Raw genomic sequence first — 27,694 nt, forward strand, 5'->3', positions numbered from 1 at the left:
CCAGCCGCTCCTCGAGTTGGTAACAATGAGTGAGTGACCCGCCGACACCCCTCCTCCTCCTGCTCCTCTTCTCCACCTCCACCCTCCCTTCCTCCATCCCTCTATGCCCTCCTCTCACAGCAGGTGTTCCTCGAGGGGTGCTGCCATCTAGCGGCCAGAATTATGACACACGGTGAAAATGGGGAGGTAAGGGTTAGGGTAACCCTAACCCTAGCATGTTCCTGCAATAGAGGCTGCAGTTTCAGTACCACAGTCCCAGGGACACATGGACAAGAAGACCACACCCTAAACTTACCTAACTCTAACGTTATACCTAAACTTAACCACCGCTAACATTATATCTACATTTAACCATCTTTAACATTATACCTAAACTTAACCATCTCTAATCTTGTACCTTGACTGAACCATCTCTCACATTATTCCTAAACCGAACCATCTCTCACATTATACTTAATCTTAACTGCAGCAGTTTCTCCTACCACAAGCCACCCAAGTGGCGTTTCAGGGACTTCCAGCACAGAGAAACAGAAGACGCTAGGTTGGAAACACCAGTTTATTGTAGAGAGTGGGCTAGTTGGAATTAGCCAGGAGCAGGTTAGACACATGTCATGACAGGGCTCCTCTCCTGAGTGTGTGTGTGGATGGGGGTTTTACCTGCCGCTCGTTAGACCAACCAACGAGCAACAGGTATGCAGCCACTCTGACCCCAATCACCTAGATCCAGGTCAGGTGTGTGCTGCTCAAACCACTGTTGCGGGGGCTGCTTGGAAGGGTTGTCTGGCTGCCGGGTGGAGCAGCTAGCTGCAAGCGGTTACCCATGGTGGTTGCTGCGGTTGCTTCTCCCCCGGTCCTCCGCCGGACACCCTGGGTGCTGCTGCTGCCAGTCGGGAGAGGGTTGGTGCTGCAGCCGCCCGTTGACCCGCTGGTGGCTCCAGGGCGTCTTCGGACGGCCCCTCTTTGTCCCTTCCCTGCCGGAGACCAGTTTCTCCAGAGACACAGAAGACGGTGGGTTGTAAACACCAGTTTATTGTAGAGAGTGGGCGAGTTGGAATTAGCCAGGAGCAGGTAGACATGTGTCATGACAGGGCTCCTCTCCTGAGTGTGTGTGGGGATGGGAGTTTTACCTGCTGCTCGTTAGACCAACCAACAAGTAACAGGTATCCGACCACTCTGACCCCAATCACCTAGATCCAGGTCAGGTGTGGCTGCTCAAACCACACCATCCCCACACCACATTAACTATCTCTAACATTATACCTAGACTTTACCATCTCTGACCTTGTACCTAAACTTAACCATCTCTAACCTTATTCCTAAACTTAACAATCTCTAACCTTATTCCTAAACTTAACAATCTCTAACCTTATCCCTAAACTTAACCATCTCTAACCTTATCCCTAAACTTAACCATCTCTAACCTTATTCCTAAACTTAACAATCTCTAACCTTATCCCTAAACTTAACCATCTCTAACCTTATTCCTAAACTTAACAATCTCTAACCTTATCCCTAAACTTAACCATCTCTAACCTTATTCCTAAACTTAACCATCTCTAACATTATACCTAAACTTAACAATCTCTAACCTTATTCCTAAACTTAACCATCTCTAACCTTATTCCTAAACTTAACAATCTCTAACATTATACCTAAACTTAACAATCTCTAACCTTATTCCTAAACTTAACCATCTCTAACATTATACCTAAACTTAACAATCTCTAAACTTATTCCTAAACGTAACCATCTAATATTATATCTAAACTTAACTATCTATAACATTATACCTAAACTTAACCATCTCTAACCGTATACCTAAACTTAACCATCTAACATTATACCTAAACCTTTAAAACTATGGGGTGAAACCGCAGCCTCTATTGCAGGAACATACTACTGAAAATGGAAGCGCTCTCTCTCACTGGAGTCTTTTCCAGTGGTACTTGGGGCAGTTAAAGTTAAACATCCATAACAATTGGGATGCTTTGCGTTGAAAGCGTCAGCTTTGGCATAGATGTAGATTTATATATATATATATTATATATATATTATGAAAAGATAGATATGGAGGTGCAGGAATGAGTCCTAAAACCTGGAAATTAATTAGCATTTCTGCACTTCTGGTTCCCTCGTCAAAAAGTCAATGGGTTTTTGAATGGGTTTTTGAATGGGTTTTTGGTTCGAAGCCTGTTCTATGACAGGCCCCATTCGCATATTTTGAAGCCTTTACGTGTCTTAAAAAATGGCGGTTGCTTACAAGTGTTTAAATGACAGAGGTTGTCGGGAACATTAAACGCCGTACAATGACTGCATCTACAGTACTCACTACTCTGCCTTTACAGCCTCTTGTTGTGTTTATACTCGCGCTCTTGCAAACTATTCAAACTCGAACTTTCCGCACTTTTGTAGAATAAGTAAGCTCACAAAATGAAATGACAAATTGGAAGCTCAGTGGCGGTGACGTTGAATACGCACTCGGAGAAAGCGTCTTCTATTATGTAAAAAGCATCCTCTTCTTAAGAAAACAGAGAAAAACGTGATCTAATCAGCCTGAACACACTTGGGTTATCATCAAGACTCGTTACATCTGTGTTCCACAACATTGAAGCCTGCACCTCGGGGGCCAAATAGAGTGGTGTGGGGATGATGTATTTTTGGAGGCCAAGTCATCATTGCCTTGGTTCCCTCGACCAAAAGCCAATGGGATTTTTCCATTGGATTTTGGATTATTGTAGAAAATAAGCTCTGTGTCAAAAGTTTATGATACTTACTCGCTTTGTTCAGCAAGATAATCTTCCCAAATGAAACCACTTCTATGATTTTTGAAGCGTAAATGAAATCGCCAGAAGTAAAAGTCGGACTCTAGGCTATAAACCAACTGCAGCACGGTCGCATGACCGCATACCCTGAACTGATTATGTTTTAGCTCTAAAACGGTCACTTTCTTTTCCTCGAAAATATGACTTTTTCTTAATCACTTAAGGTGGTCAGGGTTTCCTTTTTTTTCAGGAGAGTGGCCACAGCAAGTTAAGCTGCTTCATCAAATTCACAGCGGCTCTGCCTTCCATTTCTTGCACACATGCCCAATCGTTGCATTCTTGCCGGGAAAGGTGGACCCCGCCAGGTGGACACCAACAAAGGAAACAGCACATAAAGAGCAACACATACAATAAATACCGCTGTTTCTTACAAGAGTGACAGCTAAATAAAGTAGTAAAGATGGGATTTGTTTTGACAAATGAATCTTAAGGACTTGCACTTCAAAATGTAAATGTGCGCAGTGCAGTAGTTTCAGGCGTCCTTGCTGGGACCCCAGTGTGTGTTGACCTGTCTCACAGCGCCCTCCTGTGTGTGTGTGTGTGTGTGTGTGTGTGTGTGTGAGCAACAAATGGTGGTGACATGGTGGAGCCAGGGTGCAGTTAATCGTGCACACTCAGCATCACCATGGAAACAAGCAAACTGTGAGAGAAGAGCCCTGGGGACCAGGATTGGGGATATGGCCTCGGACTCCTGACACTCTAATTGGTTTTATGTTTCTGCATTAGCTCCAGATACACAATGGTGAGATCAATGAGGATCGCAGTCTGTTTGTTGGGCCAAGCAAATTTTTGTATACAAGGAATTTGTCTGGGTAATAGTTGGTGCATTTGATTGCAAACAGACGAGCAGCATAAAAAAATAATACTTAACGGGTTAAAAAACAAACAAACATTATATACCGAAAAAAAATAGATATGTTTTGCTCAATGCATCAGATAAATATCAATGAGAAAAGGGCCATGAGAGGGGCTATAAGAGGCTGTAAGGAGGAAATTATTATCTGGGTACAAATAAATGTCTAGTGGACTATCTTGATACTCATACAGTTCAATGATGTGTGTGTGTGTGTGTGTGTGTGTGTGTGTGGTAAGGCTGTTTCTGTTTGTATTATCTTATTATTATTATCTATTTTTACACGAGCTTCTGTGACACTGAAATATGTATGTATGTATGTATGTATGTATGTATCAATATGATCAGTATGTATATCAATATGTGTGTGTGTGTGTGTTGGTATGTATGTATCCGTCTATTTACATTTTTTTTTGACTGTTGAGCAGTTGAGCAAAACAACGCCGTTTACAACCCAGATCATCTGTGATCGGGGCCAAGATGGAAACCAGGATGAGCGCCTGGACACCGCTGAACCACCAGCTCTCCAACAGCAATGTAACACAACAACGTCTCAACGGAGCCTCGTGTGACAGACGCTTACTTTAAGACATTTCACCCAATAATAACTACATCCTTTTACTCCTTCAGGTGTTTTTAGAGCGACAGATCCTTTTGGCAAAATGGGTAAAATAACACATTGTGACCATTATGTTAATGAGAAAGACAATGAGACACCTGTGATAGTAAATCTAAGGATTTTGTGTGTGTGTGTGTGTGTGTGCGCGTGTGTGTGTGTGTGTGTGTGTGTGTGTTCACCTGTATTCTCTTTCATTGTTACAGGTTGAAGTGACAATTAAATACTAGTATTTTAGCACAGATTCTTAACCCAAGATGGATCACTTATAGTTGCACTTTATATTTATTGAGCACCATATACTGTATGCATTGCATTTTACTAGTTCAGTTGTAAATATCAGATCAATTGAATCTTTTAAAATTAATCTTAAAAAATATATTATCACTCTCTCGATGAGTAATTAATCTACCCTTGTTGTATTACTCCGCGTATTTACCCATCACTTATTTGTGGGAACTTTCAACGTGTTGTTTGTAATACACCGTATGTGTCTACATGCATGCACTCTTTGAAGTGTGTGTGGGTCCATGTGTCCACCCGTCTGTAAAGGGCCGGACAAGATGGAACCCAATAAATCTTCTCCCTCCTCTCGCCTCCCGCTCAGTTTGACAAGTGGTCCAACCGCTAGAGGAAGTCGGTGCTGCAGGAATTCCATTCGGACTACTCTGCTGGCCAGTTCAGGTTCCTGGGTGATGCCCTGGAACCGCAGCTCCTCAAAGAGGCAGCCGACTTCACCTGCCTGCTCCCGAGGGTCCTGGCCCTCTACGTCTTCTCCTTCCTGGACCCCCGCAGCCTCTGCCGCTGCGCTCGGGTACATCTGGATGCCCAAGTGTCTGTGTCTGGGATGGTGCATCGACTTCTCCCCAACGCTGTTTGAGCAGAGCGTCTGGAAAAGGCACTACATAGAGACGGTCCAGAGGCTCCGCTGTGGGAGACCCCAGGGAGGAAGAAGAGCAGTTTTAGCAGCAAATTATTATTATTAATAATAATAATAATAATAATATTATTATTATTAATAATAAAAAACATAAATACATTTTAATATTTCTATTAATATTTGTAACGGGTGTGGTTAGGACCCAATTGCAGCACAAAGACAGGCAGGGATATTTGGTAATGTCTTTTATTTGTAGAGCAGACAGAAGACAGGCAGGGGGCAGGCAGGATACATCGTCGGGGACAGGCAGGTTCGATAACGAGGAGTGCAGACAGAAGACAGGCGGAGTGGCAGGCAGGAGCGCTCGTCGGAGACCCCGTTCATCTCCACGTCCTCCGCTAAATGGGCCACGTGATCCTCATCGGAGTACTTGCAGACCCCGTCCATCTCCTCGTCCTCTGCTAAATGGGCCACGGTCTGGGGGACGCAGACAAGAGAGATGGTGGGGTCTGCGGTCGGGAGGGTTGACCCGGTCTGGAGGGCTGGTCAGGATGGCGCTGATGGAACCTCCTGATGAGGGTGTGGTCCAGAATGTGCCTCGCAGGGACCCAGGACCTCTCCTCCGGGCCGTAACCCTCCCAATCCACCAGGTACTGCAGGCCTCTCCCACACCGGCGGGAACGTAGGAGACGGCGGACAGAGAAGGCAGGACCCCCGTCAATGCAGCGCAGAGGAGGCGCCCAGGGGACCAGAGCACTCTCCCAGACTGGCTTGACCTTGGACACGTGGAAGGTGGGATGGATGCACATGGACCCAGGGAGCCTGAGCTGCACTGCCACCGGGTTGATGACCTTCTCGATCTTGAATGGGCCGATGAACCGATGAGCCAGCTTCTTAAGAGTCCACCTTCAGGGGGAGGTCCCGGGTGGAGAGCCAGACCTTCTGGCCCGGCTGGTACTCCGGGGCCTGGGAGAGGCGACGGTTGGCGGCAGAGGCGTTGCGGCCAGCGGCTCGGAGGAGGGCGGCCCGGGTCCAGGTCCTGCGGCAGCGGTGAATGAAGGCCTGGACGGACGGGCAGGAAGCCTCCTTCTCAAGGGCCGGGAACAGAGGCGGTTGGAAGCCGTAGGCGCACTGGAAGGGGGAGAGGCCTGTGGCCGAACTGGTCAGGGTGTTGTGGGCATATTCCACCCACAAAAGCTGCTCAGACCAGGACAACGGGTGTTGTGATGTCATGCAGCGAAGGGCCGTCTCCATCTCCTGGTTCTACCGCTCTGTTTGGCCGTTGGACTGGGGGTGGTACCCTGAAGAGAGGCTGACGGTGGCCCCCAGGAGCGCACAGAACTCCCTCCAAAAAACAGAGGCGAACTGGGGACCCCGGTCGGATACAACATCTACCGGGATGCCATGGAGGCGGACGACGTGGTACATTAATAGCCTGGCGGTGCCCTTGGCCGAAGGGAGCTTCGGTAGAGACACAAAGTGAGCCATCTTGCTAAACCGGTCCACCACGGTCAGGATGGTAGTGTTGCCGCTAGACGGTGGCAGACTGGTAACGAAGTCCACGGAGATGAGAGACCAGGGGCGATGAGGAACCGGCAGTGGGTGTAGGAGACCAGCAGGAGCAAGAAGAGAGGGTTTGTGCTGGTTACAGGTGGGGCAGGCATTGACGAACCCTCGGACATCCTCACCCAGGGAGGGCCACCAGAAGCAACGCTGGACGACCTCCTTCGTCCGCTGGATCCCCGGTAGCAGGTGAGTCGGGAGTTGTGGGCCCACTGGAGAACCTCGGACCGGAGGTCAGGCAGGACGAACAGACGGTCAGGCGGACATGCGCTGGGTCCAGGTTGGTCCTGGGCGGCGGCTCTGACCTTCTCTGCCACCTCCCAGGTGAGTGTGGCAACTAGACGGGAGGACGGTAGAATGGTGTCAGGGTCAGCAGCTTCTTCCTCCTCCTCCTGGAACTGCCGGGACAGGGCGGTAGGTTTGATATTGCGTGACCCCGGCCGATAGGAGAGGGAGAAATTGAACCTTGTTAGGAAGAGCGCCCAACGGGCCTGACGGGAGTTCAGTCTCCTGGCGGACTGGATATACTCCAGGTTCTTGTGGTCGGTCCACACCAGGAACGGCAGCTGGGTTCCCTCTAGCCAGTGTCGCCACTCCTCCAGGGCCAATTTGACGGCGAGAAGCTCCCTATTCCCGATGTCGTAGTTCCTCTCGGCATGGGATAAACGCCTGGAGAAGAAGGCGCAGGGATGAAGCTTCTGGTCGGAGGCGGTTCTCTGGGACAGAACAGCTCCGACTCCCACGTCGGAGGCGTCCACTTCCACTACAAACTGCCGTTCGGGGTCAGGCAATACCAGAATGGGGGCTGAAGTGAACCGTGCCTTCAGGGCCAGGAAGGCGTCGTTGGCGGCAGCAGACCACCGAAACGGCACCTTGGAGGAAGTTAGGGCTGTGAGGGGGGCAGCCACCGTGCTGTAGCCTCGGATGAACCTCCGATAGAAGTTGGCAAAATCGAGGAAGCGCTGGAGTTGTTTGCGGGTGTCCGGGGCGGGCCAGGTGGTGACCTTAGTGGAGTCCATCTGGATGGTCCCCCTCCCTACGACGTACCCCAGGAAGGAGACGGACGGGACGTGAAACTCACACTTCTCCGCCTTCACAAAAAGTGAGTTCTCCAGGAGGCTCTGCAGGACTGTCTGGACGTGGTGGACGTGCTCAGCTTGGGATCTGGAGAAGATCAGGATGTCGTCGAGGTACACGAAGACGAATTTGTTGAGCATGTCCCTGAGCATTGACCAGGGCCTGGAAGACGGCGGGGGCGTTGGTGAGACCAAAGGGCATCACCAGATATTCGTAGTGACCAGAGGGAGTGTTGAACGCCGTCTTCCATTCGTCCCCCTCTCGAACCCAGACCAGATGGTAGGATTTGCGTAGGTCAAGCTTGGTGAACACCGTGGCCCCCTCCAGGAGTTTGAAGGCTGATGAGATGAGGGGCAGGGGATAGCGGTTCTTGACCGTAATGTCGTTGAGACCGCGATAGTCAATACAGGGGCGAAGTGACTTGTCCTTCTTCTCCACGAAGAAGAAGCCCGCCCCCGCCGGGGATAAGGAGAGACGGATGATGCCCGCCGCCAGGGCATCGTTAATATAGGTGTCCATGACCTCTCTCTCCGGGGCGGACAGGGAGTACAGGCGGCCTCTGGGGGGGGTGGAGCCGGGCTGGAGGTCGATGGCAATATCGTACAGCCTGGGAAGGGATGTCGCCTTGGCCTTGCTGAAGACCTCCCTGAAGTCGAGGTACTCGGCGGGGACCCGCAACATGTCGGTGCGGAGCTGGAGCTGTTGGGTGGCTGAGGTGCGGCTACTTGCTTCAGGCAGACCTGATGGCACGCAGGACTCCATCCCAGAATAGCCCCTGTGGTCCAGTCGAGGTGTGGGTTGTGACGCTGGAGCCAGGGGAACCCCAGGAGGATAGGGTGACGAGGTGAGTGCAGGATGCAGAACTGTATCGTCTCGTGGTGGTTGCCGGACAGGAGCATGCGGATGGGCACCTGGACCCCACGGAGTGACTGTCCCCAGGAGGCGGCCATCCAGAGCAGTGGCAGGTACCGGAGAAGACAGGAGAACTCGACTAACACCCGGCTGCCGTGCTAGGTTATCGTCGATGATGTTAACATCGGAACCAGAGTCAATAAGTATGGCGAGGGAATGTGAGCCTTGGGGCAGGAGCAGCCGAGCCTGGCAGAGGGGGCGTAGGTTGGAGGGGGATTTGGAGGTGTGGCTCACCAGGACCTCCTCCCTCACTGGCGAGCTCGGCCCTTTTACCGGACACCCGGAAATGTAGTGTCCAGCTAGACTGCAGTAGAGGCAAAGGTTCCCCACCTGGCGTCTCTCCTTCTCCTCTGGGGTGAGGCTGGACCGGCCAACCCGCATGGGAGGGGCCTCACTCGTGGGTTGACGGGCCGGAAGAGCTGGCGGCCCGGAGGAACCTGGAAGACGGGTTGCTGGGCGGCGCTCCATTTGCCTTTGACGCCTTTGATGCGCCTTTGATGCGTTGGTCGATACGGGAAGCAAACTCAATGATGCCATCAAGAGAGGTGGGCAGGTCGTGGGAAACTAGCTCATCCTTCACGTACTCTGCTAATCCCATCAGGAACGCGTCAATCTGGGCTGCCGGGTTCCACTCGCTCAGTCGAGCCTGGGTGCGGAAGTCGGTCGCGTAATCGACCACGGAGGGGGACCCTTGACTGAGACCCAGGAGACCACCAGCAGCATCGGGACCTCGTGATGTCACCCCGAACACCTTGCGGAGCTCAGCGGCGAAGGCGTGGAAGGAGGAGCAGGCTGGTGTTCGTCATTCCCACTCGGCCGTCAGGTGATTTACGGTGAACGCCACCCTGGCTTCCTCGGAGGCGAAGGTGTGGGGCTGCAGAGCGAAGAGGATGGAACAGTTCGTAATGAACGGACTACAGCCGTCTGTGTCTCCGGCGTAGCGTTCTGGAACCCCCACCCGGTGCTCCAGGGAGTACCCAGGCTGGGCGGGTGCAGGTGGAGGTGGGTTTGGGGAAGCAGGCGGTGGGATGAACTGACCAAGAGCGATGGCGAGCTGCTGGACCTGGGCAGTTAGCATATGAGCCCTTGCTCCTGGCTAGCCGCTGCTAGCCGAACGTCCGCTGAGGTGGAGGCTAGGACAGCCTCCTGGTTTTGGAGCTGTGACTCCACCCTTCCCAGGCGTGCCAGCAACTCGGGGTTGTGTGCTGGGTCCATTGTTGGCCAGATTGTACTGTAACAGGTGTGGTTAGGACCCAATTGCAGCACAAAGACAGGCAGGGATATTTGGTCATGTCTTTTATTTGTAGAGCAGACTGAAGACAGGCAGGGAGCAGGCAGGATACATCGTCGGGGACAGGCAGGTTCGATAACGAGGAGTGCAGACAGAAGACAGGCGCAGGCAGGATACGTGGTCAGAGCGAGGCAGAGTCGGTAGCGGGGAATCAGTCCGGCGAACGCTGGAGAGTCTGGTGCAAGCATCGAAGACAATCTGGCAATGGGTGACTGGTGAGAGAGGCTTATATAGTGGTTAGATTACAGATCTGGAACAGCTGTGTGCACAGGTGACTGGAGTTGGACTAATGGGACAGGTAAGGAGAGGGAGGGGAAGTAGAAGAAGGCGGAGATCATGACAATATTAATATTATTAATATTAATATTAATATTAATATTTCATTAATGATAATTTGCTGGTAAAACTGCTATTATTATTATTATTATTATTAATAATAATAATGATGATGATAATAAAATAATATTTTTGTTTTACTTTACTTGCTCTTACATATGATTTATTTTTGTCTCCATCTTATTTTCTTATTCTTTTCTCAACTTGCATTACTGCTGCGGCGCCCTGATTTCCTCATGGGGATAAATAAAATGTAATTTTATTTGATCATATCTCATCTTGAAAATGAAAAATATATAATAATAATCTGATAACAATAAAACTAATGATGTCTTTAAAAGTTTTAAAAGTGCTCTTCAGAAAATTTGCAGTGGAGACAGATCAACAAAAGATAAAAAATAAAGACAAAATAAAAAAAGAAGAGAGATAGAAACATAAAGAGAAATAAATCACATTAAAAGAAAGAATAATACAATTTATCAGGGTGAAAAACTAACTTAAAAGGAATCATAGCAATTAAAACCATACTTAAGAAAATCGACATGAAGAAAAGTTTTGCGATTTCTAGAAATCACCGTTAATGTTTTTTTTTTTTTTTTTGCACATCCACACCCAGAGGGCGGTGTGACCCCTGACCCCACAGAACAAGCCTCCCTCGGGGAGCTGCCCTGCGTGCCCGCGCCCCCAGCGCTCCAGAGGAACCTGCAGAGGTTCGGGCTTGCCAGGTTTGGGGAAGCCGCCTCCGTGGAGAGATGCTGATCGACGCCCCAAAGACACCCTGCGCTTCAACTACCTGGCCAACCTGGACCCCATGGAGCAGGCCCGACAGGCGTAAGGCCGGCTTCCCCCGCATCCAGCTGCGGGCCTCACGTTCGGATTAGATCCTAAACCTTTAACTGTCGTCTTTGAGTTTCTCAGATTCCAAGGCATAATTTTAACGCATAGTTGCATTATCTTCTTAAATGTAAGCTTTGCTGTTTTTTTCCCTTGAGGTGGTGGGGATATGTTTTCATCTTAAGGGGCTGTTCTTTTTTGTAATTTTCAACATATGCAGGCAGTCTGCTGACCACAAATAGCTACGCTGCTCTATCAAATTCACAGCGACTACCTTTCACTTCTTGCGAGTGCCTGATCTTTGCATTCTTGCCGGGAAAGAATCCCCCGCCACCAACAATGGAAACAATATATAGGAACACATGCGTAACGCAAATACATTGAATGGCTGTTTCTTGTAAAGCTGAACAAAGTATCAAATATTAGATTTTTTTAAAACAAAGTAATCTGACGGATTACCACTTTAATGAGTCACATTGGAAACATTGCTGCATCGCTCATAAAACTCATACTTAACAACAATTTGCATACTGTCTGTCAAGAGCCAACTACAAACACACATAGGCCTACTCTAAAATCGAATCAAAAAAAGAATATAAAATCTAGACCCATCCAATCCATCCAAATATAATGGGAAATCTCATGCATTTTATGGCAATGTCTCTTAATTGCTTATTTAATTCTCTTGTCTAACCTCACCACCATATCATGGTGTTGAGGTTCTCCATATAATTTCTCCAGGCAACCAAGGAGCAGAAGTTCCACTGGTAACATTGCGAAAGCCAACATCAGTGAAACCAAAAACGCTGTCTGAGGCCAGTTACAAACTACGCAAAGCCAAGTCGCTGGTAAAGCACGCAGCCGCCATCATCACAACATGAGTGTTAGTGGTGACCCTGCAGCCCAACTCAAAGGGAGACAATAAATGCAAGGAATTCTCCAGAGGTCGCACTACCGCAAGGCATCATGCATAATGGAGCAGCCTGCGTGCACGCATGTGCGCACGCACGCACACACACACGTTAGTGCTGAAGGTGACAGAGGAGTTAAAAAGAGGCAGAGGGTTGTATTTTTTTTTGGGGGGGGGGGGGGGGGGGGTGCAGACTTAAACATGAGACGCCTCATCCAATATTCATTGAGCTCAGTCTTGGTAAAATGTTGCCTAAATATTGCCACACATTGTAGTAGCTGCATGCATCATTTTGGAAGATACCGCTGGGAAATTAAGATAAAATTACATTTTAAAGGTGCAGTGTGCAGAATTTACGGAGCAGACTCAGCAGAAATGGAATATAATATTCATAAATATGTTTTAATTTGTGTATGATCCCATGAAAATAAGAATTGTGGTGTTGCCGTTACCTTAGAATGAGCCCTTTATAGTTACAGAGACGGTCCAGAGGCACCAGACCCCATCCCCTGTCTGGGCTCTGCGGGTGGGCTTTCGACGCGCCAGCAGGAGCCTCCACAGGCTCGCTCGACGCGCCCCTCGGGGACACTTCACGGAGGCCACCATGTGGTCCCACCATGTTTCTTCTACAGTAGCCCAGAACGGACAAACCAACTACTGGCTCTAGAGAAGGCCTTTTACGTTTCTTGCAGCCACTGTCTCTTCCATGGAGGCCGCCAAGTTGCACCGCCATGGGGAGGGGTATTCAGTTTGTTGCAATCCACAACTTCAACACTTGATGCTGCTATATTCTACACGCTGCACCTTTAAATATTTTTTGGAATGTCTTTTCATCTCTCTTAGATGTCCTTCTCTCTGAACCTCGACTCTAGCTGCAAACCTCCAGGCCCTCCTTCTCTCCTCCTCATCACCTCCACCCAAACCGACCCCGCCGAGACTCGGCCGTGCCCGACCCGCACCAACTCGTTACCGTGGAAGTCACTGCCGGGCTGGTGCGAACGGCCCAGTGGAATGCTGGGATACGCCCCTGGCTGGTGAGGTCGGCCGTGCCGAGGCTGAGCGCCGAGTGACTGAGGGCGGCCCAGCGCTCGCACCGCAACACTCCCAGTAAGGTTTTTAAATGCAGCTACATTCAGAACGATTCTTGGATCGTTTCTTTCTTTTGGAATTCCTATATATATAAGTCGTTCCTCCCAGGTGTACCACTGTTCCAGAGTCAACCTTGGACGTAGCCAACATCAAACCCATGAACAACCATCAGGAGGAATGTGGAAGTGCATGACACTCTACGAACTCTACGATTTTTACTATGGTAAAATGGCCAGACATTGGTGTTTGTTCGTCGTTTGTACCTTTCAATAAAAAAAAAGCCCCCTTGCCAGTGTTTAGAGTAAATAAATCCACCTGGAACAAACCCAGTCTCTTTAAGAAATGTACCACCTTTAATTCAATTCACATACCCCATTCAAAATGCAATACAAAGTCAAGGCAAAATGTCAACATTGAACCAGAGCTCAACAATAAAAACAAAGGGTTTAAAGTTAAACTGAGACGCCGTCACTCGCATACAACACATGGTACTGTAGCATATCTTGGGTACAAAGAGAACGCTTCATGTAATGAGGAATTAGATTACGATGAATTAGTTATTACAATAAATATTTGGAACTGAGTAGCAAACCACCAGTGCTCAGATACTTATATTATTTGAATACAACCAATCCAATATTGGGTCATATATTTTTGTGCTGCCCACATTTATTCCAACACAGGGGTCAACACTGAAACCAGGTCAGTCAGTTCACGCACAATGTCAATGTCATATGTACATCTAACTTCCTTATTTAATCATTGCTTTTATATATATATATATATATATATATATATATATATATATATATATATATATATATATATATATATATATATATATATATATATATATATATAAAAACAAAAAAACATTATATTCGAACAAACCCAAAGTATGGCTCACACAGTTGTAATAATATATTACTACTAAATACAAGAGGATCAAACAAACACATATCAATGAACTTATCTAAACGAAGAGCACATACCCAGTGAGTTAGTACTTAATGTTTATGTGAGTAGAGAGGTCAAAAGGCTGGAGGGTGTATGCTCCTGTACAACTTGAGGACGTTCAACATAACAAAGCAACTCGAAAATAATTGAATCTGGTCTTAGAGATGGAAAAAAAACCTCCCCAAAAACCCCAATGTGATACAAACCACAAACCTCAATTGCAATTTGTGGCCTCGTTTTTAAAACTACCTCAGATACCCGGGGACTAATACCTAAAATACAGCAATCCAGTGGATTTCTAATCCTGGTTTAATACATTTTGTTTTTCTTCCGGGTGCGTAAAAAGTCCCCAAATTAAAGCTGGAACATTTGGAACGGGGTTAAATCCAGTGTTTCTGTAACCTCCACTGCCAATCTGCTATTAGGAGGCTGGACTCCCTACCCCCCTCTGGTATTACAGATTATGACAAAGGGTCGGTTCTGATCAAATCCTGTTGACATTTATCCAGATAAGATGCTACCTACTTAATTAGAGATTTTTAAGCCATTGTCTCGGCATTTGCCCTTTATTGTCTGAAGTGCAACATCTAAAAAAACCCAAATGGGAATAAAGGAATCATTCATATTTAGATTGTCTGAAAGTTAGTTTGGTCAGTTTCTATACATTTTGGGGCACTGGCTGCTTTATTCAAATCAAGGTTATCCATGTAACAAAAAACCAGGCATATTGTATGGACAACTGTATGGCTCAAAATTAACTCATTATCAGTATCATATACGGTATGTATATAATGGCCCTTTGGTGATAGGATAAAAAGACAAACAAAAAAACCCTAATAGAAGCAGAGATGACTATTGGGAAGACTACTAAATATCTCTGGCATAGAAATCTCCCTAAATATGACAATATTTTGTTTTTGGACAACTGGTTTGCTATTAAACAACAATATTATTTAATGCAACATCAACGCCTTTACTGTAGAGTTATTGAGCTGGGGAACAAGCACGTTTTGTCTTTTTTTCATTACAACTATTGGGAATTATAGAATGAAACAGCAACAAACCTTGCGATTCATCCCCAGGTGGGTCATCCCATGGTCTATTTAAGGTAAACGGTGGAATTGCAGATCAGAGTTAGAACGGTGGCACCTGAGATGGAAAAAGCTTTCTACTCCCACTCCATAAAAAAAGAACAAAAAAAATGTATTCAGAATTAAAGCTTTTTTTTTTTTTTTTTGCTTTAAAAAAAAAAAGATTTTATAGTAGATACAAAAGCCACACAGAAAAAAAATCCCCCCAAAAAAACAAGAACAATAAACTCATTTCACACATGACGAGCGGCAACTTCCATTCCAAACTTTACGGTACAATAATTAATAAAAAAACATTTGGTTGGTTGATTTGTTCTGCGTCAGCATCGATTTCCTTGAGAACACTTCCAAAGCAAGGCAGCAGGATCATTTAACCATAACATTTACTTTTATTTTCTTTTTTTTTTTTTACTTCAGTGGATAAACTGGATTTAGATTGGAGTTCGCACTTACATTACGGACAAACCGAATGAAGAAAACTATAAACTTTTTGAGAAATTAGAAATAACCTTTTTGTAATTCACCCGGGAAATCAAACCGGTTCCTCTTCTGCTACCAGAGCTGATAAGGAAAAGGCAAAAAAACCCCAAAAGAAACCCCCAAAGACTGTCACGTCCTGAAAACATCTTATTTTTACCATCTCAATTCAAACGCAGAATCTTAAGTTAAAGAACCAAATAAAATCTGCCAGAAGGTTGAAAAACAATGCAGATTTCACCGTTTTGAAATGTTGCCAACAAGGTCAATGTTTCCATGAGACGCTCACAGCTCGGGGGGGAAAAAGCCCTCAACTCGGAAGAAAAATACATTGAAGACATTGAAATTAAAAAAGTCTCGAGCTTGATGTTTTTTTCTGCTGCTTTTTCTTGTCTCTGGGTAGAGAAACCATTACCAAGCGGCATTTTTCTAAGCTGCGACATATAAGGCTGTAGGCCTGTGCTTTTCATCATTCGTTAAACACTAAAGGCAATTTGTGTTGTGGTTTGCAAATTTAAAAGGTCACCGACCTGTTGGGTGTCAGTATCTTGGGAGGGAATGGCTAGGCAAATACAAACGCGTATTAAAAACAAGTCTTTTTTTTTTTTTTTAAATAATGTAAACATATACATCTTTTTGTGAAGTCAGCACATTGATCCTCTTCATATTCATCAAAAGAAAAGAGCAAATATTACTGGAGCATCGCTCGGATGTTCTTGGGGGTGGACTCGTCGTTCAGGTGTTTCGTGGTGAATCTGGAGGGAGACAAACCATAGTATTGGTGATTAGAGTGGAGGGTGGAAACAATGTTTGTCAATATTAAGGTGACAAACATCCAAGTGCTTCCAAACAGCCTCGCCAGGACCGGGATATGTAGTGAGGACCAGGGGACAGACACACTCCTTCTTTAGTCCTTATATCATGATATAAGTTGCAAGAGAACCTACTTGAGGGCATTGAGCAGACCTTCTACAGTTTCCGCTGGCTGATCCTTTAGGACCTTTATGCAGCCTTTCATCTGAGGGGAGGAAGGAAACGGAGCGTTGGAAAAAAATAAAATGCTGCAGAACCACTGCCTTTCTTTCTGTCCGTGTGTGTGCATGTCTCACATCTATTTTGGACGACTTGTTGAAGGCTCCGTTGGGGTGAACGTGGTCGTACAGGATAATGACTCCCACCATGACCCTCATGCAGAACAGCAGCGTGTCCTCGCTGCTGAATCGGCTCGTGTAGTCCCTGGAGATGAAACACCCACAGTTGGATCAAAGGAGGGTGGAAGATAAAGAAGGCATCGCAAAACATCAACATATTTTTAAGACTTTTCATTGAGTTAAAAACCTCAAAGTGTGACAGAGGGAAATTCATTTCAGTCAATTCACACAAAATTGACAATGGACCATTTTCATAGAGGTGTTGTAAGCAGGGTAACCATAGTAACCATCATGTATTATGGCGTGGGGACTCACGGTGTCTCCAGCATGACCTTGCAGATGCTGGCCATGGTGCTCAGACAGTCCGTCGTGTTCTCCAGAGGAAGAGTCTTGTTCTGCAGATAGGCATAACAGTTAAATTGTGCTTTTACAAATACGTTTATGTTTTAAATCAGACTTTGTGGATTTCAATTGATCCAGAAAACACTTAATATCCAAGTCGATTTCTTGCAAGTTGAGTCTTTCTTTGAGAAATACATAAATAAAAGACTGTGTGCGCTGTGCAGGAAGTTCACACCATAAACATCCTCAACAACGTCCACAAGATTGTCCATTCAGAAAGAGTGAAATATCAAACTGCTTGACCTTAGCTGGAAAGAGAGTAACTATTGACCTGGCCACTGGAGGGCACTCTCAGCGAAGCTCGCATGTTCCAGCACTGACTGAGCTGTTTACTCTCCAGAACGTTTTGCGTCAACCCAAGTTCATATTTTAATTTGTACTTATTGAGTATTTATTTCGGTTTATTGCTTATTGCCTCGTCTGAGTTGTTTTGATGTTTTCAGTTCTGTCAGTTAAGACTCTTATTTTGAAAACGTGGTTGCCCCCTACCTAGTCTTCATTTTCTCTGCCTCCTAACAGTTGCTTTGCATAACAGTGGGCTCTCATAACGATTCGCACACGAAAAAAAAAATAATCTTTGAAACTGATTTACTGATGTCGGGCGGATTTGTTTTCTTCAGCCCTCACCTCCGTCACAAAGTTTGTTGTGGCCGTGCTGAGTGTTTTCAGCATAGGCGTGGCCTCAGCGTAGAACAGAGACATGCGGTTGGCCATCTCGTTGTTGACCTCCTTTTCGATGTCCAACTGTAGACACGGAGGCAAACAGCACAGGGGAAGCAACGGCAGAGAGGAAATTGTACAAGCTGCATTCCGGTACAATTCTACATACAAATTTTGTTTGTATTTAGTTGCTGTAGGGGGCAAAGAAGTGAAGTACAATAATTACATTTATTTAACTCCCCACCCCCAATTTATGATCAACTCACGTTCATGTTGTTTATCCTGTTTCGACTGATGGTTCGTCTGTAGTAGCTGAAGTCATTCTGAATAGCAGGTGTCCTCATCTAAGGAAAAAAATAATACAGAAAATCACCAAAATTATTAAATGCAGTTGCCTCTATTATATAAGAGAATTACAATGTTAAGCCCCTTTCCCACTTGCACTGAAAGCCATAAATCCACTGGCAATGTTCCGTATTGGCGTAATGTGGGAAAAGGAGCCAGTGTCGATGTTCCATAAATTTCCCCACTCTTGACCTAGTATTTACTGGAAAATGCCGGTACAGCTGTGAATGGAAGTGTGTGTGAATGGAAGAAGTAACATTGCCGGGACAAGCACGTAAAGTCGTGGTGGAGCTGAATTTGAATACCGGCAAAGCACAAATAGTGGGGTTTTTACGAACATTTATTTAATTTTCTTTTGTATTGGGGAAGATTTTTTCTTTTGAAAAATGGCAAATCCGATCCGAACCATGGAGCTCCACTGCAAAGACAGGAAACTGAAACAAGTCAAGTCTCTACAGAGACAGGTCTTTATGTTTCTTAAAAATGTCACCAAGAACCTAGATGTGTCTTTTAGAGTTAGAGATGGAGAGGGGCACTATATGGTGTGAGTCAGTTCAGGAAGTATTCCCCTCTGGCTGCCCTTCTGGAGAAAGTTCCTTCTTCTGGACACAGACTGTAGGACAGGTTGAAAATGATCAGACTGATTTAATAACATTGGGTGAGTGCTGGTCCCTGAGAGCCAGGAAAAAATAAATAAAAAATTGATTAAAATTGTATGTTCGCTGCAGACAGATTGTCCAAACGATCGCGTCGACACTGGACATGAAGCACTAACCCTAACCTATTACGTATCCATAACAGTCATCCAATGTGGGAACAACTAAATGCGGAACTTCTCCATAAAGGAGGCCAAAGTGGGAATGACTACCTACTGTCCTTGCCAGATATTTTTTATCTAGCAATGTTATGGATTCCATGTGGGAAAGGGGCTTAGATCAGAAACATGAGTGATCCAAGGTGAGTGAGGGGGGGGGGGGGGCTGTGCGATGCTGACTGTGGATATGAATATGATGTGAATTCTTCACGGACCTTGAGTTCATCAAAGCGCAGAGTGAAGTGAAGGATCTCTGCAAACTGTTTGGCGAGAGCCTGTTCCCGCTCCAGGTGCTGCGTGGGCGTGTACGGCGGACACGTCAGGTTCTCCAGCAAACTCTGCAGAGCTTTCTCTGGAGAGAGAGAAAGGAGAGATGCTACAACATGCCGGACCGGTTTTGCTGCATTTCTCTACCGTGCAAACGTACCTATCCGCGAAATAAAAGGACAAAATAAAACGCCTTCCTTATAAAGTTGAGTTTTTCTTGAATTTGGAAAACATGACAGAAAAATATGTATTCAAAAGATTATAAACAGCCATAAAAAAAAGCAAAATCTGGGTGCTCAAGAATAGGTCTCAACAAAAAGACTAAAGTTTGAGAGGTTGCTGACATGAATATATTTATTTTTAAACAGGTTTCATGAATATCAGAACCACACTTGGTCTGGGTGTCTGTGTTTGTTACCTAGTCGGAGTGAAAAGCCATAGAACTTCTTGAGCCGGATAACGAGGGGGCAGACGGAGTTCCAGGCTCGATCCTGCAACAGCATGTCAGTGGGGTTCTGGATGGCCTGGACGGGGACACACAGACGGAATATAAAAAACCAAGATGGAGGGAAGGAGTCTCCAAGCATTGAAACCCATCAATCAGCACACCAAATGGTCTTGTTGATTGGAAAGCGTTTACTGAGAGAGTCAAGTCAAGTCAAGTCACACTTTACTTATATAGCGCATTTCATACCAGGGCAACACAATGCGCTTTACAGAGAAATACAAAAAAGAAAGCGAGAACATAGTTGTCAGTCGGTCTCAAAGGTGACCGGTGCAAAGACGTCACCAGAACTGGAAGTGGTTGCTCTCACCGGAACCGGAAAGGTCACTCAGGTTAGAGATGGTTAAGTTGAGGTATAAGGGTACGTTAAGTTGAGGTATAAGGTAAGCGAGAGTTAAGTTTAGGTATAAGGTTAGCAGCAGCAACGACAACACCTGTTAAGGTATAAGGTTAGCAGCACCAAAAACAGCACCAGCAGCAGCAGCAACGACAACACCAGCAGTGACAATACCAGCAGCAGACAACAGCAGCAACAGCAACAGTGCAGAAGCGAAGACGTCACCGGGACCGGAAGTGGTAGCTCTCACTGGAACCAGAAATGTCCTCATCTGTATTGAGTCAACAGTGTGTACCATCTCATCTCAACGAAGTAAAGCACAGCAAAGACGTCACCGGAACCGGAAGTGGTAGCCCTCACCGGAAAAGAAAATTTCAACTGTGTGCACCATCTCATCGTAATCCAGTCACGGTCCTTTAATTAGCGTCCCTAAGTTACAGGTCAAGTTTTCAATCAGACCTCTGGAGGGAGATCCTTTTGAATCCTTTGACTTGAAAACACACCCTTCTTATGATACTCTAACTGTAACATCACAACAGAAACAACCACAGCAACATAAATAGCAGCAGCATCAACAGCAGCAGCAACAACAGCAAAACCAAAGCAGGATCAACAACAGCAACACACACGCAAAGACCTCACCGGAACCGGAAGTGGTAGCTCTCACCGGAACCTGAAAAGTCACTCAGGTTAGAGATGTTGAGTTGAGGTACAAAGTCAGAGATATTTAAATTAGGGTATAAGGTTAGAGATGGTTAAGTTTAGGTATAAGTTTAGGGATTGTTATGTTTAGGTATGAAGTTCGAGATGATTAGGTTAAGGAATAGGGTCAGAGATGGTTAAGTTTAGGTATAAGGTTAGCAGCAGCAACGACAACACCAGTTTCGTTATAAGGTTAGCAGCACCAACAACACCACAAGCAGTAATAACAACACTAGCGGCTACTGTACCAGCAGCAACAAAAGCAGCAGCAAAAACAGCAGCAACAGCAGCAGCACAGCGCACAAGTGAAGACGTCACCGGAACCGGAGGTGGTAGCTCTCACCGGAACCAGAAATCTCATCTGTATTGAGTCAACAGTTCTCAGGGAAGCAACGCACAGCAAAGATGTCACCGGAATCGGAATTGGCAGCCCTCACCACTGAGATTTCAACTGTGTGCACAATCTCATCTTAATCCAGTCACAGTGGATGGTTAAGTTTAGGTATAAGGTTAGCAGCAGCAATGACAATACCAGCAGAAACAATAGCAGCAACAGAAAACAGCAGCAGCAATAGTAGCAGCAACAGCCCACAAGCGACGACGTCACCGGAACCGGAAGTGGTAGCTCTCACCGGAACCAGAAATCTCCTCATTTGTATTGAGTCAGCATTGTGTACCATCTCATCTCAACAAAGTAACACACAGCAAAGACGTCAGACGTCAACTGTGTGCACCGTCTCATCTTAATCCAGTCACGGTCCTTTAATTAGCATCCCTAAATTACAGGTCAAGTTTTTCATTCTGACCTCTGGAGGGAGATCCTTTTGACTATCTCTCCAAAAACACACCCTTCTTATGAAGGGTGTGCTTCTTGTGATATCACAACAGAAACTACAACAGCAAGAGAAATAGCAGCAGCAGCCACAAAACAAAAACAGCGGCAGCAACATCAACTCCAGCAGCAGCAACAAAAAACAACAGCAATGCACACGCAAAGACGTCACCGGATCCGGAAGTGGTAGCTCTCACCGGAACCGGAGAAGTCACTCAGGTTAGAGACGGTTAAGTTGAGGTATAAGGTTAGAGGTGTTTAAGTTAGGGTATAGGGTTAGAGATGCTTAATTTTAGCCATTAGGTAAGCAAGTTTAGGTATAAGGTTAGCAGCAGCCACAGCACCAGCACCAGTAACACAGACAGACAGACAGACAGACAGACAGACAGTGGACAGACAGGCAGACGTCAGTCAGTCAGTCAGTCATAGACTGTGGTGAACAGCAAGGTTTTTAACCTGCTTTTAAAAGTATTCAGTGTGGGGGCCTCTCTCAGGTCCCTCGGCAGGGTGTTCCATTTACTTGGGGCATATATACAGAAAGCAGCTTCTCCTGCTTTAGAGTTGGTACGAGGGATAGTTAAAAGACCACTGCCTGTGGACCTGAGAGTTCTTGCTGGTTGGTGTATAATTAGCATTTATTTTGTATACTGAGGTGCAAGGCCATTTATAGCTTTATATACAAGTAGCAGAATCTTAAAATCAATTCTAGTTTTGACGGGGAGCCAATGTAGAGATCTAAGAACAGGTGTGATATGTTCAAACATTTTTGGCCCAGTGAGAACGCGTGCAGCCACATTTTGGATTAACTGTAGTCGCTGCACAGCTGATTTCGGGAGGCCGGTGAGTAGGCCATTACAGTAGTCCAATCTACTCGTTATGAATGTATGGATTAACTTTTCGGAGTCTGCTTTTGACAGGAAGCCTCTTAATTTTGAAATGATTTTTGGATTGTAGAAGGCTGATTTTGTGATTTGATTTATACAGCTCTTAAAAGGTAGATCGCCATCTATGATTACACCCAGATTTTATGGCTTAATTTTTGCTCTCCAGGGACAGAGAACTAAGATAAACTGCCTTTTCTGTCTTTGAGCCTTTGCACCAAAGTGCAATGAGTATTTCTGTTTTGTCCTTGGTCAGTTGTAAAAAGTTCTTTGACATCAATGCATTAATATCATTAATACACTGAGTGAGGGATTGTATGGGGAGTAGATCATCAGGAGATAGGGATATGTACAGTGGGGAAGGATCTACATAATTATGGTAATTTATTTTGTTTTCTTTACAATATGTGCCAGTGGAAGCATATAGAGGTTAAACAATAATGGTCCCAGAATCAAGCCTTGGGGCACTCCACTTACAATATACACTTTCTTTGACACAAAATCTCCAATGGACACGAAGAACTGCCTGTTCTGTAGGTAGGTTTTGAACCAATTTAGAACTGGGCCAGATAGGCCAACCCATTTCTGTAATCTCGCTAATAAAATCTGATGGTCAACAGTGTCTAAGGCAGCCCTGAGATCCAGGAGCAGAAGAACAGATAGTTTTTTTGCATCAGTGTTTATGTGTAGATCGTTCAGAACTTTAATAAGTGCTGTTTCTGTGCTATGGTGAGGTCGAAAGCCAGATTGAAGGGTGTCTAAAAGGCTGTTTGAGGTTAGATAGTTGTAAAGCTGAAGGGAAACTGTTTTTTCAAGTATTTTGCTGAGGAACGGCAGGTTGGAAATGGGCCTGTAGTTGGCAATAACTGTTGCATCAGGATTACTCTTCTTCAGGAGAGGTTTAATGACAGCTGTTTTAAATGCTGCAGGGAATAAACCTGATTGAAGAGAGCCATTTAAAATTTCTAATACCTCATGTGCTAGGCAGTTAAAAACGGTTTTAAAAAATGTTGGGAGGGGGTCCATGCAGCAGGTGGAGGACCTGAGCTGACCAACAATATCGTTCAGTCGCTTTATGTCTAAGTGGACGAAATGAGACATGGCAGCAGTCATATTACTGGGGAACTGAAGGGTAGGTTCATTTCTGGATGTTGAGGCACTAATATTCTGTCTGATAGCTATCATTTTGTTACTGAAGAATGTAGCGAACTTCTCACATTTTTCAGTGGAGAGCATCTGACCGGGTTGTAGATGGTGGATTAATAAGTGGATCAACAGTGAAGAAGAGCACTTGACTATTGTTGAGGTTTTCATTAATGATTTTAGAGAAGAAAGACTGTCTGGCCTGTTTAATTTCTATATTGTATCGATTGAGTCTATCCTTGTAAATTTCATGATGAACATGAAGATTTGTCTTTCTACATTTTCGTTCTACCTGGCGACACTCTCTCTAAAGCTGTGTAATAACTGCTCCATTTCTCCAGGGGGCTTTTTGTTTTTCTATGTTTTTAGTTTTAACAGGCGCAATCTTATCAATGATGTTTTGTATTTTGGAGTTAAAAGTTTTTCATAGGATCCTCAGTTGATGATGCCTTGAACAGCGGTAACTAATTTACAATTCTCTTAAAAGTTTCAATGGCATTATTGTTAATGATACGTTTTTTAAATTGTTCGGGTAACCCTCTGTTGTACAGGAAGAGCAGACACGTCAAAGTAAATGCAACAGTGATCTGAAATAGCAACATCCATGACATAGGTTACAGTGATATTTAGTCCTTTTGATATGACTAAGCCCAGAGTATGCCCCATATTGTGGGTGGGTTCAGAAACATGCTGAGTGAGGTCAAATGCCTCTAATAGGCTAATGAAGTGTTGAGCATCTGGGTCTGTTTGATTGTCGGGGATGGTAGCTCAGGCGGTAGAGCTGGTGGTCTAGTGATCTAAAGGTTGCTGGTTGGATCCCAGGCTCCTCCTGCTAGCATGCTGTAGTGTCCTTGAGCAAGACACTTAACCCCTAATTGCTCCTGATGGCTGCGTCCGTCGGTGTTTGAATAATTGTAAGTCGCTTTGGATAAAAGCGTCTGCTAAATGACTAAATGTAATGTAATGTAATTGTCAACATGAATCTTAAAATCACCTGAGATAATTACACAATCATTATCAGTGGAGACCTTGGACAGTAGCTCATAGAATTCATCAAGAAAGCCACATTTAGATTTTGGTGGCCGATAGACAGCGATGATTAAAATTGGAGCACTGCAGTTTTTAGATATAGCAAGGTGTTCAAAAGACGTGAATTCTCCGAGGAGGATTTCCTTGCAGGTTTAGATATCAGAGAAGACAGCAGCTATTCCACCGCCTCTCTGGTCAGCTCTAGTGGCTTGGATGAACTTGAAATGAGGAGGTGCTGTCTCAATGAGTGCGACTGAGCCATTTCTATCCAGCCAGGTCTCAGATAATAGAGCGAAATCCAGGTTATGAGTACTTACAAGCTCATTAACTAAAAATGACTTGTTAGTTAGTGACCTTACGTTTAATAGAGACATTTTTATTGTTCTGGGTGCATGGCTTTGCGAGGTACTGAGAGTTTGAGTCCGAACCGGTAGTAAGTTGTTTAGATTCCTGTATGTTACGTAATTTCGGTCTATGGTTTATAATTACAGGAATTTGTAGAGCAGAGTGACAGTCATTAATGTCCGAGTGGATCGGACTCACCAAACATCAGCAGCGAAGAACAGTGAAAAACATGCATAAGTTTCCCAATGTCTTTTATACACTTCTGTGGGTAGCAGCCCTAGCTTGTTCTGTTCTGGAGGGTCCAGTTAGCTGAGCTTTTTGGTTTTCAAAGTAAAAGTGCACATGCTTAGTTAGCTAAGCTTTCTGGTTTAGCAGTGCAGCGGTTCCGTCTTGCGTTGTCTTTAAATTCCCCATCTTCTCCTTTTACTTTGTATATTTTAAATAGAATGATATAATCTTGGGTGCAATATGTGCAATATCTTTTTGACCCCCCTTTCAAAATAAAAGCACACATGCATACGCTTCAACAGTCAGAAAGTGAGTCAGGAAATAGTAGTCACTTTCATCGGCTGATTGTTTCGGTGGGAGAAATGTGTATAGTGAAAAATCCAGACCCTCTCTATGGAAAATATACTATTGTCAATGCATTCCTCAAAGGTTTACACCGCAAATTGCATACCACATTATACATGCTCCACCTATATGGAACACATCTACAATTGTTAAATAATAGATACAGGCATCAATTTGTACAGACAGAATATGGATTTAACATTAAGTGGAAAATATAACAACATGAATTGTCTTGTCTCTCAAAGTCTTTGTGTGTGTGTTTGAATCGGTATTGAAGAGTGTGTGTGGCCTACATCTCTGATCTCCTGCCCGGCTCCCTTGTATGCCTGCAGGCCGGTCAGGATGCTCTCGGAGTCCTGGAGGACAGTGTTCACCTGGTTCCACACCTCACGCTCACCCTCCGTCGGCTGGGCATCTAACACACACACACACACACACACACACACACACACACACACACACGCGCTTTAGTAGATAGCTACTTGGCTAATAAAATACTAAAAAATACAGGGTTGTAAAGATTTTCTGAAAGGTTCAAGTTTTGGCCATTATAGACACATTTTAGTCCCTGAACCGTCAACCACTAGCTTCCTAGGGGGCCTTTGTTCTTGAAACCTCATCTGAAATTGTAATTCACCTACCACCTTCTATATACTGTGTCAATTTGAGAAGAGTACTCTAGTGAATATAGTCAGGAACACTTGGAGTCCAGGATTCACTTTGAAGACTTTAATGCATTTACTCTTCATGGCAGCATTAGATTAAAAAGAGCCGCTCTAATGGATTCCGGGAAGGGAGGCCTCCACTTCCTGCTCTCACCAACGAGTCTGAATTTACACATAGCGCCGACGGGTTTCCACAAATAGCACGAGAGAGACGGATACAAAAGCTTGTCTGCTATCAGTAAATTGTCGCTGCTGTACAGGTCAATACGAAGGAAAGTCACTCTAAAATAGGACGAGGACAATTCAAACACTCTCTGGTGTTTCTTTGATGCGCAGGTTTTTATCTCTTGATGTTACATGTCTGGAAACAAAACTTTTTCTACATGATAAATAAACATGGTAGGTTACTGAACGAACAGCCTGAGTGAGACAAGATACTGTGAACAAACTATGGCTCGAGCTAGATAATTATCTTATAGTCGGTTTTCAAAGAAGGGTTTTTCTTTTGTGATTATGATTGGTAGTTTAACATTTTTTGGGGGGGGGGGGGATTTTACAGTTTGGTGGTTGACTGTTACGGAACTCATATGGCGACACGTGTATCAATTACAGAAAACAAATGCCAAAACCCCTGACGTTATCCATCACGGCTCAAAACAAAAACGATGTTAACAATTGCCCAAAATTAATGAATGCAAATGTTTGAATTTGCTTTATTAGCTTTCTGAAATGCATCAACATTTTTATGTCTTTATCAGAATTGTATTCCTTTGGTGTCAAAGTAAATATTTTTACTTTGTCTTCTCGATGTAATAATGTAAAAAAACAAAACAGCGAGGTTTCTGCAGGACAGAAACGTTGTGTGCATTTTGACTAGCACATAAATTGCATTGAATAGACAAATACAGGACATCATTTGAAATTAATATTCTGTGTCAGGATCTATTTTGCATTTCAAAACCTTCCTGTGACAACCAGAGCAGAAGGCTAGTGTTGTTAGGAGAATTTGAAATTCCAGTATGGCGTGCGTTGGATATTTTTATACAAAGGCCAGAGAAATATTCAATGTGTGAGCAGCTCTGCTCTATTAGGTGAGTCTCGTGAGAGCCTGCAGAGGAAATGACTTTCAGAATTGTATCACAATGAATATGAGCCAAATTACAAAAAATAAAGAATATAAATATCACACTTGAATGACAGACTATGTGTAGCAGCACAAGCAAAGAAATGAAAGGGATGTAAAATCAAAACGACACAATAAATATAAGTTAAATTAAGATAAGCAAGACAAATGTTGGTTAGATGGCAGCAATTAACTCTGACATGGTTAGTAGA

General features: G+C 44.9%; 2 protein-coding genes across 4 annotated transcripts in view; one reads left to right on the top strand and one right to left on the bottom strand.

The window, feature by feature from the left end:
- Positions 1 to 4,155: 4,155 nt before the first annotated feature.
- Positions 4,156 to 13,376, top strand: fbxo16 (F-box protein 16; the record flags this gene model as incomplete). Its single annotated transcript, XM_079996605.1, is given in 7 exon segments — positions 4,156 to 4,212; positions 4,923 to 5,107; positions 5,109 to 5,250; positions 10,994 to 11,181; positions 12,981 to 13,161; positions 13,165 to 13,201; positions 13,309 to 13,376. Coding segments are annotated over 7 exon segments (858 nt in total).
- A 711-nt stretch (positions 13,377 to 14,087) lies between these two features.
- fam49a (family with sequence similarity 49 member A) overlaps positions 14,088 to 27,694 on the bottom strand; it is a 55,527-nt gene continuing 41,920 nt past the window's right edge. For all 3 annotated transcript variants that reach the window (XM_079996717.1, XM_079996718.1, XM_079996716.1), the window contains 9 exons: positions 25,988 to 26,109; positions 19,766 to 19,871; positions 19,296 to 19,432; positions 18,188 to 18,265; positions 17,889 to 18,005; positions 17,175 to 17,254; positions 16,818 to 16,944; positions 16,656 to 16,726; positions 14,088 to 16,463 (listed from right to left, as the gene is read on the bottom strand). In XM_079996717.1, the coding sequence (XP_079852843.1) occupies positions 16,400 to 16,463; positions 16,656 to 16,726; positions 16,818 to 16,944; positions 17,175 to 17,254; positions 17,889 to 18,005; positions 18,188 to 18,265; positions 19,296 to 19,432; positions 19,766 to 19,871; positions 25,988 to 26,109 (902 nt within the window). In that variant the 3' untranslated portion in view covers positions 14,088 to 16,399. The remainder of the gene's footprint in view (positions 16,464 to 16,655; positions 16,727 to 16,817; positions 16,945 to 17,174; positions 17,255 to 17,888; positions 18,006 to 18,187; positions 18,266 to 19,295; positions 19,433 to 19,765; positions 19,872 to 25,987; positions 26,110 to 27,694) is intronic.

The sequence above is a fragment of the Zeus faber genome (assembly GCF_960531495.2).
Source record: "Zeus faber genome assembly, chromosome: 2".
Lineage (NCBI taxonomy): Eukaryota > Metazoa > Chordata > Actinopteri > Zeiformes > Zeidae > Zeus > Zeus faber.